The following is a 20,741-nucleotide window of genomic DNA, read 5'->3' on the forward strand; positions in this document are numbered from 1 at the left end:
CACTAAAATGGCCCCCACAGTCACCAGATCTCAACCCAATAGAGCATCTTTGGGATGTGGTGGAACGGGAGCTTCGTGCCCTGGATGCACATAAGAACATCTTGCAGTTGATGGAGATTTGTGGGATGCACATAAGAACATAAGAACATAAGAAATATGGCCTCCTCTCGTTTGTATATTTCTTATGTTCTTATGTGCATCCCACAAATCTCCATCAACTGCAAGATGCTATCCTATCAATATGGGCCAACATTTCTAAAGAATGCTTTCAGCACCTTGTTGAATCAATGCCACGTAGAATTAAGGCAGTTCTGAAGGCGAAAGGGGGTCAAACACCGTATTAGTATGGTGTTCCTAATAATCCTTTAGGTGAGTGTATACATATAAAATATATATAAAACAAACCATTATATATGCAATATATAATTCTGTCACGTCCCGCTCCGTCCGCTCCTAATGTGTGCCACGCCCACCTCATTACCTCGTGTTCAATCCTGATTCCGATCGCCTGTGTCCTATTGAGTCTGGTCTGTCTTTCCTATTTAGTCCTCGTCTGAGTCCGTCTCCGGTAGATCCGTCATTGATGTTGCTTTCCGTTACCCCTCGTCCTTTGTTTCCCCCGAATAAACCCCGATTACCCTACCTCCTGGCTCCTGCTCTCCTACTTGCCTGCTCGCCCGACCAGCGAACGTGACATAATTCTAAATAATGATTTACCATATATATAAACAAACCTAAATAAAAAGGTTTTATATTTATATATATATATTTTATATAGGTTTGTGTATATATATAAAACAAACCATTATATATGCAATATATAATTCTAAATAATTATATTATAATACATATTTAAATCCTGCGACCCAGATGGATAAAGCGGTATGGATAATGGATGGATGGATATATATTTAAATATGAATAATGCATTTATTCCATATTTCAGTCATCTCACTTTATTAACATCAAAAACTTTAATAACATTATAATGTTGTTATTAAATGTTAAAGTCAACATTAACAAGCAAATTCATCCGCTTCAGGTCCCTGCTCCAATGTCTCACTGCAGCATCATCCTAGGAGAACACAGAAGAAATAGTTACAGAAGACCATACAGTAGTTTACCTCTAAAACTGAATACATTCGTTAGATAACCTTGTATGGTATGAGTGGGATAGGTGTTATGAACCATGCATATAAGAACACACATATGTCTTAGTGACATTTATGTAACTATTCAGTGTTAAGATAATCATTTACACTTACAGCATTTAGCAGATGCTCTTATCCAGTGCGACTTCCATTTTCTAAATTCAGGGACAGTCTACCTGAAGCAAATTGGGGTTAAGACTCTTGCTCAGGGAGCCAATGACAGTAGTGCCAGACGTGGGACTCAAACCCATGATCTCTTAGTTCAGAGGTGAGCATCCTAACCACTAGACCACTAACAATATAAAAACAGCTCCATACCTTCCGAGATCCATGGCGTGGACAGTGCTTTAGTGTCACTGCAATTGAATTATCCATGGTGAGGTTGGTTGCTTCAGGATGAACTTTACTGCATGCAGCTACAGTATTTGCAAAACACACACACACACACACGTCACCTGATGTAAATATGTAAGAAATACTGCCTGTTTTGTCTGATCATAAGTGTACTTCAGTTTTGCTTAAAACATATGTCATGTCAAAGTTATCTAATTTGATTGCATGACTCATGTTTACAGGGTCTTTATATGTCTGTTTTTTATATTTTAAAATATTACGGTTATGATAACTTAAACTAATTTGTTTCCGGCTCAGACTGCATAGGTTAAGCTTATGGGGTTGTCATGTGATGAACGAATGACTCAAACCCGAAGACTCGAGAGATGAACTAATCAATTCTGTTTCCGGCTCAGACTGCATACTAGGTTAAGCTTATGGGGCTGTCACGTGATGAACAAACGACTCGAAAAACCCGAAGACTGGAAACAGGTGAATCAATAATTCCAATACAGAAACTATAGGAAGTTGCGCAAATGCGCATCTGCGACTGAACGAATCACTCCCACGAGACGACTCGTTCTTCCCGAGTCACATTAAAGATTCGTTCAAAATGAACGAATCGTTCAAGAACGACCCATCACTATTGGACGGTCTGCAGCTGATGTGACATGGAGCGAGATCTGCCTGCGGCTGCAGGAGTGGAATATAAACTGACTGCAGCCAAATCGGAGAACTTCTTGTCGTAGTGTGCGAACTGCCAGAAGGGTGCAGATAAAGCTATAGAAATATCACCGCATTCACGTACATTACTTCTTTTACAATAAAGAACTCCTGATCCAACCTGTTAGCAGTGAAAAAAAATAAACTATTGTGTATAGTGGCTCTGTGTAAAAAGATAGCTGTCAGGAAAACGATCAAATACATTTCAAGGATTCAAAGACTAATATCGGACGTCCGCCTAACGTTGTGAATGAAACGTTCCCGGGCGGACCAAAATCGGATGTCCGCCTAAAGTTGTGAATAAAACGTTACCTGGCGGACTAAAATCGGACGTCCGCCTAACGTTGTGAATGAAACGTTACCTGGCGGACCAAACTCGGACGTCCAAAAACGTCACGGTGACGTCGCTTGTTAGCTGGGAACCTATTTCTCAATTCTCTAGGCAAATAAATAATTATGCACATTTTAACTTTAGATTCCATTGCTGGATTCTTATGTCATATTAGACGTTCTATATCCGCGGGGTGTCATGGTTATGCATTATAGTGAGTAATGCTTTGCATTTCTCTTTAAAAATTTCTGACTTACTGAAGTAGGAAGTCCGTCGCGAAAACCGAAAGTTACTTCAGCTGTCGGTCCCTCATTTTCATAGTTTAAAATCTTATTTAGCTCAGGAGCAGAAAGTAAGGAAAGGGCGGATGATGAGATGAAGAGTGAGCTTGCGTGTGTATATATACGTATACATACACTTTATGGCTGGATGTAATCCTTTGTCAAAGGTCGCCTTATGAATATTCACAACGCTCAATGCATCTCCTGATTGCCTTGTCGCAGTGTGCGTGTTTACCGGTAAGCACTGTCACAGATAATCATTATAGAAATAATCATTTGTGATTAACAAAATTGTTACTTAGACAGGACAAAGCAGTAGGTCTAGATCGCGTTTTATTTGTTAACATAATACTAATAATAGGCCAAGTATTGGAAAACACCAGTAAATTTCCGACAGGCTGTATGAACTTGGGGAGTACTGCAAAAATCTAAAAGTATTAATTTTTTTAATCGAGATGTATTTATTTACCCCCGGTCTAAAGAAAAAACATGTTTGCTCTCCATGGATTGATCTCTCCATGAAAGTACACCGTGAATAGCCAGTGCATAACGCATTCGCCTGTTTGACACCCCTGTCGGCCGGAGGGTCATCTGATGATCACATATCAAACACCGCGGTCACACGCCAGATTTGGGGCTTTGTGCAGCTGCCCCGTAAGCGTGATTTTATGATATCACACTGCACCATTGTGCTATAAGCTGGATCATGTGAAACACTATGCACTGTAGGTCCTCAGTAAAAATGTTGCTAGGTTTTTAAGAGCTTTGTGTGTAACAACCAAGTCATTGCAGCTTTTTAATCATTTTGGTTGATCCATGATAGTCGTGGTCCGCATTAAACTTTGTTGTGCTTTTACTCTCTTTAAAGCCCACTGCACTTCATTGCAGCTCCCTGTAACGTCAAAACGACACCCTTACGGTCGTTAGCCTGCATCGTAGCCATACACAGCATCCATGGCAGAATGTGTTCCTCTGAATCATGCCCCGTTATGTTGACGGGTCATTGTGTTTAAAATCTCCGACGGCTGATTTCACGGTTTCGGCTAATCGACGAGGCTTAACGGAAGCAAAGCAGGATATTCACTTTTTTTTCATATAATACACATCAGTCATACGTATAGTGGCAGCTAGCGTACTCTAAATATTGCCCGTATTAACCTTATACACAGGAACCATTATCATTCTGTTTTTGCATTGGATCACTTTGCATTGGCAACATAATTTAATTTATTACGCAATTTAGATCACGGACGCGTGGCAAAGGACAATGCAGGGCGAATCTAATGTTGAATGGAGACATTGTACTGCTAATATTACTAGGCCTAACAGTCGATCTATTTTAAAAACTATCATATAGGCTACCTTTCAGTGCAACTTAGTACTGAAACCAGATTTAAACGACTGAACGGTAACACGACGCAATATAATAATAGTAAACTTACACCGCAATTGTAAAAATGAGCAGGCACATATGAAATGTAAGATGATATTATGTGAACATCCAGGAAATCCGAAAAGCAAAATATTGCCCCACCTTTACTTCCTCATAAAAAAACCGAAGTTAAGACAATGCTTCGTCTTTGCTGCCATGTTTTGCGGCTACAGTAAACAAGCTGAAGATGGGAAATATATTTATGCCATTTGCGTCACCGATGGCGGATTAGCGCCTTTTAAGATCTCACTTATTTGTCTGGCAGGAATTAGTCAGTTTCCTCTGACCTGCATGTAAACTTATAACTTTCTGAAGAAGGACAGAGGCGAGCAGAGAAGCGTTTTAACAGCGTGTAAAGGTAAGCGCCCCTATCTAAAATCAAGGTGTTTAAACTTGGGTTGTATAATATAGAGCGTAAGTGTTCCATTGCTGGAGTAAATATGTAGCAGTGTTATGGAGTTAAATATCTTTGTTGCGTAGTTTACTATAAACAATACTTGCTCAGTTACGATTATAAGGATGTAATCGACTGCTTGACGTAATCGAGTACTGCTTGCCTGGTTACACTGGGGCAGCTCCAACGTGCTGGATTTTAAACAAGATCCACAGCTCCCCTCCGAAGATATCGATACAAGTATTTTTTAACGTTTCCCACTTCATGAACCTGCCTTCTTTATGAGCATAATTTTGATCTTACTCGGCAGAAACGCGCGTTGTCATAATCATTCATCTGAAGACGGCGTGTACTGAAAGCCAGCAGTATTTAAGCGTTGTCGCGAAATCCAGGTAAATGGGGGGCGAGCTGCTGTAACACGGTGCTACAGCCGTAGTCACGCTGAAAACGCTTCAGAGGCCAGCGAAATTAGCTAGCTCATGTGTTCAGTTAATAAACCCAGGAAAATGCAAACATGATTTCTATTAAATAGTTTACCCTGACCTATAATATCCTTGAAGAATATTGCAAACACTTGTGACTGATTTTCAAAGAAGGGTTCGTCAACTAATAGCAAAATTACTGAATAGTGCAACAAAGAATTCACTTGATAGTATTACAGGTTTGTTTACATTGTAACTAAGGGACCTGTCATATGCACGAGGACAGATGTATCAAAAGTACACCTTGTTTTAAACACTTAAAAAATATGAACAATTTACAGAAATTATTCACCCTGATTTTAATACTAGACGAGTGGAAGAGACATTAGGTGGAAAAATTATTTATGCAAAATGTAGTGTTGTGATTGTTGTGATTGTACTCGCTCTGTCCAACTCAGCAATACACAATATCTCTTCAGAGTATCAATACCTCTCATTAGGGGACGTCTGTTCAAGCATCTTATTGATTTTTAACTACTAAGAAATTCAGATGTCAGGAGCTCATTCTTATGTTTATTTATGTGTCTATGAAACTGTGTATAAAAATGACAAAAATGGTCAATACCTTTAATTTCATGGCAAGTCATATACCAAACAATTTATACCACAGCGTAACTAGTGCTAATTGTTTATTTGTACATGGAAATGATGTCTCCATTATGTGCTAATTCTTTGGTTAATGTTGGTTTTCACCATATTTTCTCACTGTAGTCAAGCTCTTTTATGCAGTGCTGAAATGCTGGAGAGTACAGCTAACTACCTCTGGTCTGTGGAGGATGTCCTGGGACAAGGAGCAACGGCCAGTGTTTACAAGGCCCGCAGTAAGGTACAGCACTGCAAATGCAGGAGTACACTGTGTCTACTGCACTGCAGACGCAGGAGTACACTGCGTCCACTGCTGATTGCATCACTTTGCCCTTGATTTCAGTGACTGAGCCAGTCCCTTCTGTCCCTTGCTCTTCAGAAAACGGGGGAGCTGGTCGCAGTGAAGGTCTTCAACAATGTGAGCTACAGCCGGCCATATGAGGTGCAGATGCGGGAGTTTGACATGCTGAGGAAGCTCAACCACGTCAACATCGTCAAACTCTTCGCAGTGGAGGAGGTAGGCCGCAGCGACTGCGTGCAGCTCCAGCAGACTGGCACAAGCGTATTGCTGTCTAGTATTTCCATGTCATGGACAGCATTCTTTCACAAAGGCATCACTCATTAAATAGGGTGCTACTGCCTCTCATGCCAGAAATGCAGTGGTTTTACTTCTTAGCTATAGAATATAATATCTATATTTTTATTGTACATGAACATTCAAACCTTGTGTGCTTTCTCTGGCAATGTCACATATTATATATAAATAATATATAGTTGAAGAGTGAACTAAAGTGCAGTAGTGCAATCATATATTCAATTTAGAAGCTTTGTAAACAGTGTTGTCACAGTATATGATTGAAAAATATCAGTTAATGGATTAACATTTATATAACACTTTTCAAGACACCCAAAGTGCTTCACAGAACCAATGGAGAGCCATTTTAATCAGCACTGCATAGCATCTATCTGGTAGTGAAAGGGCCACAGAGAATTCACCAGTTAGATGTAAGGGATGATTAGGAGGCCAGATTTGAAAGGGTCACAATAGGCACTTTAGCCTGGGTATCAGGGCACCACCCCTGTTCTTTTTCAAGATGCCCAGGGATCATTTATGACCTCAGAAAGTCAGGACCTTGGTTTTACATCTCGAGTGCCACTTTTACCACACAGTGTCTCCATCACTGCACTGGGATCCTCACAGGATAAGCTCCCCTGCTGGCCACACCAGCATCTCTGCCAGCAGCAACCATGCTTTCCTAGTTGGTCTGCCATCCAAGTACTGGCCAGGCGCAAATCTGCTTAGCTTCAGATGGATTACCTAGTTTGAACTGCAGGTGATGTATCTCCTTACAATGAGCCAAGATGGTGGCACGTTCAGACAGTGGCTCTGTGTTCCCCTTAACCAAAGCTAACAGCCGTCAATGAGCCAAGATGGCGGTGTGTCCAGACACAGTGGCTCTGTGTTCCCCTAAACCAGGGGTGCCCAACTCCAGTCCTGGGGGGCCGGAACCCTGCACATTTTTGGGTTTCCCCTCATTTAACACACCTGATTCAACTCCTTGTGCTAATTACCACACAGCTCTTGATCTGAATCATTTATGGTGGAACAGGGAAAGAACTAAGCTACACAGGGCTCCGGCCCCCCAGGACTGGAGTTGGGCACCCCTGCTCAAAACAAAGCTGCTAGCTATATTTCTTTCAGCTTTATGCCTTAATTAAAGCCTCTGTATTAACCCCCATGACAATATGCTAAAGACATAAGGATCATTGTTGACGATAGAAGAAATGGAAATTTTCCACAGATGCGTTTAGTGAGTGCAGCAAAGCAGGTGTGAAAAACTGTCAAAAGTGAATATATGAAGTGTCTGGACCGAAGTTGCATGAAGAGGTTTTACTCTTGGGTGGTAAAGACACCTAAGCAAGTTCTTTGGAAATATTTTTCTATATGTCAGTCTCTTTTGAAGACCTCACTTGCCAGGCGTAGTGAGTGTCTTCCTGGGAGGTGGTTTATGAACACTGAGTGATTGTATTCATTTGTCAGCTACAAGCTGCTCGTGCTTTTACTGCTCTTTGTATTTGGAAAGGCAGGTGGAACGTGGCACTCCCTTGTCTTTGTTTATTCAAAGCCCCATAAAGTCCATATTTAGTAGTGCAAGGGGTTACGCTCTCAGAGTTTAAGTCCAAGTAGTCACCTTGCTGCTTTTCTATTTGGAAAAGGTGCTGAACATGGATCACCAACAGGGCCATGCAGAGACGTTTTTAAGGGGCGGGTGCTCAAAGTTAAAAAAGATAGAACAGGCTGAATAACAACAACTCACATTCATGACGAATCTAATATGGAATTAGGTGGATATCCATATTAGATCGTTTTTAGTGAAATAAAAGCCCTCCAGAAAAGAAGGGAAAAGTCCTGTAACTTACTTTAAAACAAAACATGTTCCCTAAAACGGTGGACAGAGCTACAGAACCCCTTGTAACACCCTTACCCAGTTAGCTAGCAGTTAATGACCACCACTACTTGTGCAGTTCATAAAAGGACAGGTAATGTTTGTCGCGCTGTTGCACAAACAGCACGCTCATTTATTTCAATTCATTTGTTGTTATAGACTATAGTGTGCGCTGTACACCCTATTTACTGTTTTGTTGCAGTCTGCACCTTCCAATTAATTTGCCTGCTTCTCCTCCAGCTCCGCACCACCCAGCCTGCAGAAAATGCGCGTGCACTTTGTGAGCTCGTACCCGGCTCGTAACGAGCACGCTCTGCCCTCAAGGGCGAGCATTGGTTAATGGCAGTCATGTGACTGATGCAAGCCAGATCCTTTTATTTAGCAAAATTGAGATTAATAGTTACATTTTATTGTTGAGGGGCAAAGACAGGGCTCCATACGCACATACACATTTAAAAAAAAAAACCCAAGAAAAGGGTACTTGAGGCATCCTGGAGGAAAGGGGAGGGTGCTCAAGCACCCTCCGCCCCCCCCCCCCCCCCCCCTCTGCACGTGCCTGATCACCAAGGTAAAACATGCAGCTCAGAGTTCTGGTGAAGCGTGGAATGCAAAAGCTACGAAGCCGTTTGGGTAACAACATCTGCTGGCTAGTCAAGTGGCCCATCTGGAATCTGGCTTCTATCTGGTCTTATCTCCCGTGCGTCAGATGCACCATAACGCCAAGCAGAAGGTCCTGGTGATGGAGTTCTGCTCTGGGGGCAGTCTGCTCAGCCTGCTGGAGGAACCGGTTAACGCCTTCGGGCTGCCCGAGTCGGAGTTCCTTATCATGCTGCAGTGTGTTGGTATGTAACATCCATCCATCCATCCATTTTCTAATCACTTATCCAATACAGGGTTGTGGTTAGTTTCATTAAGTCCTTTATAAAACAGCTTTGTATGAAAAAATTCTTTCCAGGGATCAATAAAGTACATTCTCTTTAATTGCACTTCTCTTAGAGAAAACAGCATTTTTTTAATCAGCAAGAACAGATTCCTGGATGCAGACTGGAGCAGGATGGCTGTGGGAACCATAGACATAGTGACAGTCTCTCATAAGTAAGGAGAGACTGGGATCAGAAATCAGGGTCATGACTTATCATCTGGCCTTTGGACTTGAGTCCCCTTAATCCAGACCCGAAACCCACGGAGCAACACATCAGCCTATAATCTGTGAATGATTTCATGAGCTAAAGCACTGAAGAACCTTAAGTAATAGAATGTAGGATTTGTGCCCAATTCCACCCAATCATAGGAGAGAATGAAACCCAATAGAACAGAAGTACTTCACTGATCGCCAAAGTGATCGTGTGGTGCCAGTTGTAGTTGTCGTGTCCCGTGCAGTTCATGGCATGAACCACCTGCGGGAGAACGGCGTGGTCCACCGTGACATCAAGCCGGGCAACATCATGCGTCTGGTGAGCGACGATGGCCGCTCTGTCTACAAGCTGACCGACTTCGGCGCCGCCCGTGAGCTGGAGGACGACGAGAAGTTCCTCTCCATCTACGGCACGGAAGAGTACTTGGTGAGGGAGGTGGGGAGAGGGAGGTCAGAGGTCGCGGCACGCTGAAGGCTGGGAAAGGGGATGGCTCACAGCACCGGACCGAGGCTGTCATCATGGCCTATGCAGGCTGTATCATTCAGATCACGAGTTTGTTTTTATATCATTGTTAATAATTCAGTTACTACTGAAGTACAAATCATGAACAAAAACAGTAGCTCCTTGAGATAAGAGGTGTGATGATTCATTAATGATGAACAAACATGATATCAGTGTTTCACATGTATTATTCATTACTTGTTCCTTCAGTAGTTTTACTTCATTAGTTTCTTTACTTGTCAGTTCATAGAATTAACAGGTACAGTAACTAATATAGTAACTGCTTGGGATAAAAGATGCATCATGATTCATTAATGATGAATTAACATGAGATCAGTATGTAACGAAGACTTTGTGGTTAATTAATACACAAGTAAGAGCATCGTGTATTTGTGCCCCCTAAAGTAAAGTGTAACTGTGAAGTAAAGTGTAACTTAATTAATCCGTCCATCTTCTAACCACTTACCCTGGGTAGGGGCTGGATTAGAGCCAGTCCCAGGCAGCATAGGGCACTGGTCCCGGGGGTACCTTGTATGGGTCCATCACAGGGCAACACACGCACTATCAATTGTTACACTCTGGGCAATTTTAGAGATTCCTGGATGGGCTCCAATACCCCCCCCCCCACATCACCCCGACCAGGATAAAAAAATTTTTGGAAATTCTTGCTTTGTGAAAGTGAAAATGAAAATGAAGTATAGTAATACAACAGCTCTAGTATTCACAGTTCACCAAACAATGACCTTTTCTGTGGAATGTTCTTGGGGTGCTTTTTCTACGAAGAGTGAGGAGAACAGAGAGCTGAGGAAAGTCCCTGAGCTCCCTCTCCCCGTGTCCGCAGCACCCTGACATGTACGAGCGCGCTGTCCTGAGGAAGCCCCAGCACAAGGCCTACGGCGTCACCGTGGACCTCTGGAGCATCGGGGTCACCTTCTACCACGCAGCCACCGGCAGCCTGCCCTTCGTGCCCTACGGGGGCCCACGCAGCAACAAACAGATCATGTAGGCTGCTCCTGTGCACTGCTCGCCAGCGCCCCCCACTGGCACTCATCCAGTCTTTACAAGAGTGCTCAGAACTCTTCAGCAACTACCAGCTCAGTTGTCATTTGTGGCTCCCGCTGATAAAACCTTGTTCGGTTTCCCAGAATCCTGTTGTGTATCGGAAAGCTCTTTGCTTATAGTCTTTGCCATGAGGTGGGTACATGGTAGGGGCACCTTTTGCCGGCGCTGAATAACTAGGGCAGTTCTGGCACCTGGTCTCTCCCCACGTCAAGGACTACTTGTAGTTGAAAGTCTCCGTAGTCCGTGTCACCGTAGTCGATGGTGGCAGGCCTGAGGCAGCAGAAGGTGTGCTCTGTTTGATGCCCCTTAGGTACAAGATTACCACTGAGAAACCGACGGGGGCCATTGCTGGGGTACAGAGGGTGAAGGACGGTCCCATCGAGTGGAGCTACCAGCTGCCATCCTGTTGCCAGCTCTCCGAGTGAGTGCTCCCCCCCCCCCCCCAGACATTCTTCCCTCCCTTAGCCTCTTACTCTCCACCTTCAGTGACCCCCTCCCTCCTCCTTTGGCTCTCCAGGGGCCTCAAGGCCCAGCTGGTCCCAGTACTTGCTAACATTCTGGAAGCCAACCAGGATAAGTGCTGGGGCTTCGACCAGTTCTTCGCGGAGACCACGGGCATCCTCCACCGCGTGCCCGTTCACGTCTTCTCCCTTCAGCAAGCCACCATGCTTCGCATCTACATCCACTTCTATAACACGTGAGTCCAGACCCATGACCTACCTCTGCCTTACAGCAGTGTTTCTCAGGCCAGTCCTCAGGGACCTCATGACACGCCACATTTTTTCTCTCTCCCAGCTCCCAGCACACTTGAACCAAAAAATCAACCAATCAGAAACACCAATACCCGGTACAGGTGTTTTGGAAATTGGGAGGGAGCAAAACTGTGGTTTGCCTGGGGGTCCCCAAGGACTGCACTGAGAAACACTGCTCAGTGTTTGTTTAGCATACTCTTTTATCCATAATAATGTATGATTGAGAAACTGGGGTTGGATACTCCCTGGAGCAATGGGGGGGGGGAGGGGTGAGCCTTACTCACGTAACATCACTCTGCTGACCATGGGATGTGATCCAGCAACCTTCCAATTACAGGCACACCTGATGACCCACACATCCTCCCCAAAAGAGATGTACAAGCAAGGCAGACAGTATGTCAGAGAGTTTGGTGAGTGGTTAGAGTGGGGATGCTGGGCATTAAACCCAGAATGTCATGCATGCAAAGCATGTGCTCTACCACTGAGCTACATCCCCCATGGAGACAGACATGGCCACTGTTAGGGACCAGGGATGCCTAACAAAAGTGGATGTGTACTATTTGCTTATTAAATGAGTGAGAGATTGTGGTTATGCTAGGGAATATTACCCTTGTAACTGTGCATGGATGGTACAGTCACTGCAGCACAACCTGTTCTTGGCTCAGACATCTTCAGGGTTGAACATGCAGTGTTTGCTTTTTTCCGTTATTGACTTTTCAGAATTTAATGTGCACATAAACGCTTCACCAACTTTTAATGGAGTAAACACTGAGTATGATCCGTCGTGGCGTTGCTATTTTTGTCGATGCCGTAATAGATTGCAGTGTTGTAAATTGCAGTAGAAATCAATCGTTTTGTCATTAAAGGTCCTCATAGATTATGTGGTTCTCAGTAATTTACATCAAAATCATGACACAATCGAATTACATTGACTTTTATATTTCATATTATGTCTTCAGACCTGCATTGTGATGATAGTATGCAGTGTAGTGCTTTTGTAATGTCACCTTTGGATTTTTCACATTATAATATAGAAATGTGTTCCTATATGTTTCATATTCATATAAATGCTTGTGCACTAGTCAGAAGTAAATGCATAGTATTGTCATTTATGTCCTGGTCTACATGTATTTTTTGTTGTAGCATCTACGTATCTGAATAAGACTGCATGAGGAAAAGTAAATAAATATCTCTCTGGATGAGAGTATATGGCTATAAACAATATATAAAATATAAATGGATCACAGTGTACACAAGTATAATAGTATAAAAGTGCTCCTCTCTAGCAGTGAAGTGTCTTGAATCTGTGTACATGCACTGTCATATGAATCTGTGTACACATCTCTGTGAAATGAATCTATGTACATGCAGTGTGACATGAATTTAAGTACATGTCTGTGTCACATGAATCTGTGTACATGCAGTATCACATGTAGGAAGGAGCCAGTGAACCTGTTTAGTTATAAGGGGAGTTGTGTTGTCTCTGGGCAGAGCCTCCAGGGTTCAGGCTGGCAGCTGTCACTCGGCATAAGCGTTAGGAGGCGAGACCAGAGTCCTTCAGAAATGTGGACTGTCTGAGGGTCTCCAAGGACACTGCACTAAAGTAGCAAAGCAGCAGTGCTCCAGAATGAACTGTAACATAAGAACCAGGTTTGTCTTCTGGATCCATTCCTCTAGTCACCTTCCTTCTGCCGCCTCATTCCAGGGCTGCCATCTTTTTCGAGGAGGTGCAGCGACAGACCAAGATTAGCCCTGAGTTCCAGCAATACCTCTTCCAAGGACACAGCCTCATTCTGGAACCCTCCATGAAGGTGGTCAACTTTCCGCCGACCACGCCAGGTCGGCCCATCTTCCTACTCAGCCGCCGGCCGGAGAAGATAGTGGGACTGACCTACAAAGAGCGTAAGACCAACACCTGCCCGTGTTCTGAGACTAAGACACTAAGCTGGAATGCAGAGCTTGGCTAAGACTACAGTCAGGTTGATAGGCTTGAGGAAGCTTTACGGCTGTATAGTCAACGTCCTTAGGACCAGGGGGGCCACCAAGCAGCCCATAAGACGATCACAGCTGCAGGCCTAAGTACCTTGATTTGTGTTCCTTTCTTCCGCTGGCAGCTGACATGCCGAGCATGCCTGCGAAGTTTGACGTCATAGCCGACTCCAGCTTTTCGAAGGTAGGCCATCGCCGAGCCAGACCACGGGTTACGTCGTGATCTGTATCAGAGGAAGCCAAGTCTTGTTTTTCACATTGTAAAGAGAACCTTTTTATTTAGAATGTGGTTGACCAAGCAGATATCAGGTACGGCAAGCCTGGTTCTCAGGAACTGCTTTTGGACAATCAGGAGTCTCATACGACTTATTTCAGAGCTGCCTGTTGATCACTTGTATACCAGCCACATGGTCTCTTTTCTAGGCCGTCCTGGGCATCATCCACCAGTACTTAAGGATAGGCCACTCGTTACAGAAGTGTCAGGAGCTGATTCTACAGGGATTCTATTGCTACTTGTGAGTATGGGAGCACAAGAAGAGGATGACGCATGGTGTTCCACACTTCTCCTGTCACCCACGTAACATCACTTATGGTCTGTTTTTAGGGTAGACAGATCCTGACTCCTAGAACCGTTTATCTTCTGCTTTTGCTACAATTTTTATAATTATAACTGGCATGTAAAATAAAAATAGTAACATTGTCAATATCATGTGCTTACTTCCAGATGGGATGTCTAGAGTTATTGGTTTCATTTTTTATTTTTTCGTAGAGCTTTGTGTTTTTTTTGCTAAAGCAGTTGAGATTAATTTCTTGCTCATGGGTACAGTAACACTGCCTTGAATGTTTAATGCTCTCCCTACTGCTCCGTTCCTAAATGCTTTATATTTGCTGCTGCATCAACACCAGGTGCTACATACATAAAACTAACTGCAGTACTAGAATTGTGTGCTGATCAGTGTCGCATGAGAGCACAAACTAGCTTTGTTAGCATTTAACCAAGAGCCTGGCAGGTTCCTCACCTGCTGTAGTGCAAATTCTGTGCCAGTGGGAAGAAAGACCCTGTTTTTGACTGCCTGGTTTGTGTGTCCATTTCCAGCGAGATGGTCCTTACAGAATGCAACAACACGCTACACAAGATCAGCATCGTCAACATGAAGCTGGTCTCCTGTCTGCAGGTGGAGGACAAGCTGTCCAAGCTGTGAGTGCGGCGGATTACCTGGTGGTGGTTGTAAGCTGCATATAACAATCCTGCACCAAAACATGCGATGATTCTGTAGCTGCTCTCTTTAGTGCGACCCTCTGCTTGTGCCATTCCTGTTTAGAATAAGACCCTTTAAGCATACATGATAATCAGTTAAAGTCCAAAGCAGTGCACAAAAGCTCAGGGGCTGGGAACTGGGTCAGCCAGGGCCTTGTGTTGATATGATCACTGCGGTGGCCATGGGATGTGAACCCACAACCTTCTAGCCAAGAGCACTAATGCCTAACATACTGAGCTATTCACCTGACCTGCTTTTCTCGGATAGGGGTTGGATAAATCTGTATCGTCATCGTTGTTGGAGCCATCGGCATTCCCGCTCCTCCCCCTGCTAGCAAATTTAAAATTTATTTAGGGGCCATTCACACAACAATTAAGAGAGAACCCCCCATTCCCAGGTCCACAAAATATATTAAGGCGGACCCCCCTCCCTACATAGGAATTCCCATCAGCTGCACGGCAGAGATAAAGCTGTCCCATATCCTCTCCTTTCAGGGGCCAGTCTTCTGGGGACCTGCCAGACCTTATGGACAACAGGAAGAAGCTAAAACTGGTGATTACACGCCGCACTCCTTGTCGTGTGCAATGGGAGTCCAGCATTCCTAGGCCACGCACTCGGAGGGATGGGTCATGTGCTCCTCCCTGGTAGGGTGACATGCTGGGCTGGAGCTGGTACTGATCTGGTGGCCCTGGTTCCTCAGATGCAGGAGGACCTACCCGTGTACTGCAATAGCATCCGGGACTTTCACACCAAGCTGGACCACCTGCACGTGCAGCTGGCGAAGCGCATGGAGATACTGGCCGAAGACAAAAGGTAAGGCATGTATGTCAGCAGGCCGTGGCCAATCAGAATGGGCTGTGCAGGGGTTAAAGGTCAGCAGGACAGTTGGATGGATGCACTGCACAAGGAAGTGGTTCTGAGATGGATGTTAGCACATTTCTGGTGTGTATTTCAAACAGTGATGTCTTGCTTTGGCTGCCATCCCATGCAGTGTGTATTCTCCTGCCCTACGCTGCCTGGGATAGGCTGCAGGCCCCCTGTGTCTCTCTCCAAGATTAGTGAAGAAGAGAATGGATGGATTTGTTACACTACTATGGCTGTTTTCTTGTCTGACTTGTCATTTAATGAATTTACATGTATACTGATAGGTATTTATGGACCAATTTTGTCCAAACAGTGCCCCCTAGGGCACAACAAGAAAACTCCTTCTGGGAGTCAAACACAAAGCCTCTCGGTGTCATCGCTGCAGCATGTGGTTGTGATGTTAAGGCCTGGCAGTGGAGAGCTGGGGTACTTCAGAAGATTCCTAACAATTAATCTCTGACCCTCTCTGTTTGCCTCAGCATGCAGAAGATGGAGGTCTTGCTGGAGAAGATCACGCAGGTGCACCAGCAGTACAGGAAGGACAGAGCTGCAGGCAGTAAGTGTCCCTACTCCACGGTGCATTTTCTCTCCTTAGAGGATGGTTTTTAATTGAAATGAGACCCTGCTCCACAGCTAAGCCTGCCAGGGGGAGATTAGACGATCACACCACTGGATTTACTGCAGCTATTGTGCCGGGAAAGCAGTGCGGCTACTGCCTGCATTATCTGATAGTAGGAAAATGAGAATTTCAGGCCGGCTCCCTGGAGCGCAAAGCGCATGTGTCAGCACGTAATGCCAGAGAACAGTAAATTTCACCCTCCTGAGATAAGCTCTTTTCAAACTTTTCCGAACATAAATGTATAGCAAAACAGCAAAGAACTTGTGCTTCGTTTTCCTTTCCCGTACAGAGCTGAACTACAATGATGAACAGATTCACAAATTTGAGAAGTAAGGCTTGGACTTTGGATGTATTATTTTTAAAAGCCAGTAGCAGATATGTTTGGATGATTGTGCTCAAAATCACCGGCTTGTTTCTCGCGTGGTTCTATTCGCAGGATAAACCTGTCCAACAATATCAAGAAGGTGAAGTCTCTCTTCCGGGATGTCTGCTCACAGAAATACCACGATGTCCTGGCCTTAGCTGGATCCTGGACCAGGTTAGCGCCGTTGAACCTACAGCCAGCTTGTTTGCGGTGTGGGATTCCATTATTTGTTAGATTAATGACCGGTGCATCATTCTGCGGCCGTTCCCATTCTGCAGCGAGCTCCATGAGATCCAGATACACCTAAAGGACTACAGTGTTTACTTCATTCAGATCATGGATGACCTACATGTGTGTGAACAGTGCCAAAACAAGGTAAACTACCCCAGCCCTTAATGTGTTTATTTGTGGTTTCTGGGGCCTCACTCAGAAACTCAATTTGCCATCTCCACAGATGTTTCAAAGATGAATTGCTAGCAAACTCAATCAGAAGATCAGGTTAGCAGGATACACTGCTTCAGCGTCTCCCAAATAAGGCACTTGTTTATGTGATATTTAGTGTAATGACTGGTTGTGGCCAAAAGGGGGCCTCAGGGGGGGGGGGCAGACAAATGTGTGGTTTGGGTAGTAGTAAAAGCTGCCACTGGGTGTGTTTTGGTGGGAGGCAAATGGAGACACTGAGCTAGGCATTCAGTAGCCTTCCTTGGTGTTGATTTGCTGAGTACCGAGACTGAGTTGGCCAGATAATCAGGCCCATAAAGATTACTTGTGTCAGTTTATGTTTGGGGACCTGATGCTAGGATCCTGCCTGTTTAAGGAATGTGAAAAACACACCTAATTAAAAGGACAACAGAGTTGCAGTTACTTGTCACGTGAGCCTTGAAAAATAGCATCTCATCTCTCCTGCCATGATATTGACCAAAAGTCTTATGTGTTTTTGTGAGTTTCACAGAGAGAGGAATTGCTGAAACTAACATCTGTAAAGATCACATTTCAGTAGCAGATCCTGTGCTTTATTCCTCCCAGGTCCTGGACAGAGCCCTGCTCCGGCTACAGCAGATGCAGGCGGTGACAGAGCCCTCAGACTGTCCGCGGGACAAGGATCACATGATCCGGAGGTGGGCAGGACAGCGGTCAGCCAGGTGTCCCTAAGCGCAGCAACCGTGAAGGGAATTAGGGGCGTCGTACAACCCAAAGGGTGAAATGGGTTAACGGTCCTAATTCAGTCATATATTAAGGGTAATAGGTTGTAGATTTTATTTATTTAGTAAACACTATTATCCAAAGTGATGTACAATTGAGAAAGCCGGGTCAGAGAATCCCTGGAGCAATCAGAGGTCAAGGTTCTTGCCCAAGGGCCCAAAGCTGAAATCACTGTGCAGCTTCTGGTTTTTGAACCAGAAATCTTCCAATGATGGGCCCAGCATTCTATCCTGCTGAGCCACACATCACCCCCTTATGTGAGGCGATTGACTAACACAACATAATGTCAACGTCAAGATTTTCCACACTTCTCCAGAATTTATTCTGAAATGAAGGGACAGATGCAAACCTAACCCTTCATGGACAAACTGGGCAGTCTCCCGCTCATTTTGCGGCACCGTTCTGTTCCGAGGCTCGTTGCGGAGCTGAGAGTCTCTCTCCTGTCATAGGATGAACCAGCTGAAGGATGAGATGCAGTTGGTGGCGTTGGAGTTACAGCACAACAACAGCATCATTGAGAGGTACGGCGTCGACGGGGCCGGCGCTGCTCTCTGCCAGTGCAGCCTCCCGACAATGAACTTTTGTTTTATAGAACCTGTGCTTCAGAGGGGAACTGCTCGGAGAATGAGTTTGTTATTCGAATATGTGGGCGGAAACACAGAAAAGGCATAAAGGAACCTTTCTCTCGGTCCAGTTCATTTTCTCAGTTCGATTTTTATATAGCGGCATTCCCATAAGAGCAGATGTAGCAATATATCATAACCAGATGTGAGAAGGTCAGGTTCTGCATACTGCAGGCCTGTCAGGTTCTGCATACTGCAGGCCTGGGCCACACATTTACAGAGATACATGGAAAGATCAGCGTGGGAAGAACCCAGAGGATGGTGGAAGAAGGAAAGTAGTGTTATCCATGTCGTCGTCTGTTGCTAATCTTTCAGTTATTCATGTTGTTGGTCTTGGAGCAAAGCCGATTACTAGACCTGTTGCATCCATTGTTCATCTGAAATTTCAAACATGTTCATTTGGGGAAGATCCTTTAGTGCTGTGTATCCCTGCCATTTCTGCAGCTTGGGAGTGATGAACAAAGGTCCAGAAGTCTGACTGCCCACAGGATTGTGGGTCGTCATGGAGAAAGGTCCACAGATGATGGAGGAACGTTCTGGAAGTTGCACGGAGAGGTCAGATAGGCGGCAAAAGATTAGGTCACAGTGTTCAGAGACATAAGCCTCCGTAATTTCTTTAAGAAAATGTATTTGGGTTAAATGTCTAAATATTACTGTCTCACCCTCAACCTTCTCTTCAAACCACTGACCTCCCTCCCAAATTAGTATCTATATGACATCAGCATTTTTCCAGAACACTCTTATAAGCATTGATGGTTCTATCCATTTAACCTACACAATGGACCTTTATCGCTTGACTGTGTAGCTGATGTTCCCGGTTGGGTCTTAAAGCTGCCAACAGGGGATTCATTTTGCCTGGAGAATCGAGTGCTCACTGGCCCCTACTTCTGCAATAACCCTCAATCTCCAGGACAGCATGCTCAATAAGAGCCCTGCTTTGTAATTGAATGCAAGGTGGAAATTTCAAATATCCTTCAAGGGACTTGACCATCTGAATCAGCAGCCATGTATCAATGTGCCCTGTTTAGCTGAAGCTAAAGAGATGTGCTGTTTTATTCCAGGTTGTTCTTTTACCTCTGTACGTCATTTATGACTGTGATATTTAATGTATTGAAGCTGCGGTACAGATATTTTGTTTTGTGATGCTATCAGACTTTGAGTTCATGTTGATTAAATTAGCTTTATCTAAATAACAATGCCGAAAATACACCAGAATGAGTGCGTCATAAACCTGTAAAGGCGTGTTCTTTCAATAAAAGGAAGTTTTCAGTAAAACGACATCGCATTGCCTCTGTGATTCTATAAATTATCCGAATCTTGTCTTACGTATGATTTTAAAGACCAATTTATATGTTTGAAATACGGGGGATTTTTGCGGTTATTAGCGGGAGAGACACGTATATTTAGACAACAAAGACCAGCTTTGAGGGAAATACCAAAGTCAGCCTTCCGTTTTGGAGTCGCAGCTACGAGTCCAGCGCGGAAGACGCGGTTTAACCTCAACACTGCTCACTAGTAAAAGCGACGCAAACCCTACAGGAGGGTAATAACCAACATGAAGGCGAAATCAAACGCGAATACGAAAACAACACATTAAAACAAAAATGAAGATAAATCGCTCCGAGGGCAGGGGCTCGCTGGTGCTTTTCAGCTGTACAGCGCGTCATTCAAAATGGACTTTTTGGTACTTTGAAATAAATGTTTACATGGCACCCTAACAGAATAACTCACAGACACTGAATTTTAACAGACGCCACCAAATAACTACCCAGATTTGTAATGCAATCAATACAATTAACATATGCTTCACAATAAAGTAATTCTGGGGGTGGGTGGATGTGGGCGAGGTAAACGTACGTACGTGTGACTACATGTATTTGGCTGGGTGTTTCCTCGACATAAAAGGCGATGGAAGTTCCTGTACTATAGTGATACAGTCATGTCTTTTTATTTCAGCTGGGCAATGTGCTAAGAAATAAACAATTTGACAACAAACAAAATGTCATTTTAATCTGTGTTGCTTTTTCCATATTAAAGGCTCAATGTTTGTAATAGGATATTAAGAATCGATCTCGTTATAAAGTGTGTTACACTTCTGTGTTATCATTACAATTTGTTTTACACTCGTATAGGAAACCTCTCACTACGGAAGAGGATTAGGGCCACCATGAAAATATTTGAATTCTGACTTTAATCTCAGAATTCTGACT

General features: G+C 44.1%; 1 protein-coding gene, 1 long non-coding RNA gene and 1 other non-coding gene across 7 annotated transcripts; 1 reads left to right on the top strand and 2 right to left on the bottom strand.

Annotated features, from left to right (window-relative positions):
• Nucleotides 1-936: 936 nt before the first annotated feature.
• Nucleotides 937-4,325, bottom strand: LOC111854441 (uncharacterized). 3 transcript variants are annotated; one of them, XR_011992682.1, is made up of 4 exons: nt 4,262-4,325; nt 1,470-1,567; nt 1,266-1,327; nt 937-1,075 (listed from the first exon to the last, which is right to left on the bottom strand). It is a non-coding gene; the product is annotated as an uncharacterized lncRNA (long non-coding RNA). The 3 variants fall into 3 exon arrangements; XR_011992681.1 differs by lacking the exon at nt 4,262-4,325 and adding an exon at nt 2,796-2,925; XR_011992683.1 differs by lacking the exon at nt 4,262-4,325 and adding an exon at nt 2,520-2,583.
• ikbke (inhibitor of nuclear factor kappa B kinase subunit epsilon) lies at nt 2,826-19,809 on the top strand. Of its 3 annotated transcripts, XM_023832384.2 has the most exons (23): nt 2,826-3,056; nt 4,517-4,609; nt 4,956-5,037; nt 5,839-5,953; nt 6,092-6,229; nt 8,866-9,001; nt 9,540-9,721; nt 10,638-10,798; nt 11,169-11,279; nt 11,376-11,555; nt 13,316-13,512; nt 13,725-13,783; nt 14,023-14,114; nt 14,696-14,797; nt 15,353-15,410; nt 15,559-15,671; nt 16,202-16,278; nt 16,631-16,670; nt 16,778-16,879; nt 16,984-17,080; nt 17,732-17,823; nt 18,358-18,429; nt 18,976-19,809. In XM_023832384.2, exons 4-23 carry the CDS (start codon nt 5,864-5,866, stop codon nt 19,007-19,009), a joined length of 2,133 nt encoding a protein of 710 aa, XP_023688152.2. In that variant the 5' UTR covers nt 2,826-3,056; nt 4,517-4,609; nt 4,956-5,037; nt 5,839-5,863; the 3' UTR covers nt 19,010-19,809. The 3 variants fall into 3 exon arrangements, with proteins under 3 accessions (XP_023688152.2, XP_023688151.2, XP_023688153.2); XM_023832383.2 differs by lacking the exon at nt 4,956-5,037; XM_023832385.2 differs by lacking the exons at nt 4,517-4,609; nt 4,956-5,037.
• Nucleotides 12,035-12,106, bottom strand: trnaa-ugc (transfer RNA alanine (anticodon UGC)). Its single transcript has one exon. It is a non-coding gene; the product is annotated as a tRNA-Ala (tRNA).
• Nucleotides 19,810-20,741: the final 932 nt, after the last annotated feature.

Source organism: Paramormyrops kingsleyae, chromosome 8, assembly GCF_048594095.1.
Source record: "Paramormyrops kingsleyae isolate MSU_618 chromosome 8, PKINGS_0.4, whole genome shotgun sequence".
Taxonomy (NCBI): domain Eukaryota; kingdom Metazoa; phylum Chordata; class Actinopteri; order Osteoglossiformes; family Mormyridae; genus Paramormyrops; species Paramormyrops kingsleyae.

Coding starts and splice junctions, on each gene's coding strand:
- ikbke (XM_023832384.2), top strand. CDS start 5,864: ATGCTGGAGAGTACAGCTAACTACCTCTGGTCTGTGGAGGATGTCCTG. Junction 9,002..9,539: donor TATCATGCTGCAGTGTGTTG/GTATGTAACATC, acceptor TGTCCCGTGCAG/TTCATGGCATGAACCACCTG. Junction 16,671..16,777: donor CAGATTCACAAATTTGAGAA/GTAAGGCTTGGA, acceptor TTCTATTCGCAG/GATAAACCTGTCCAACAATA.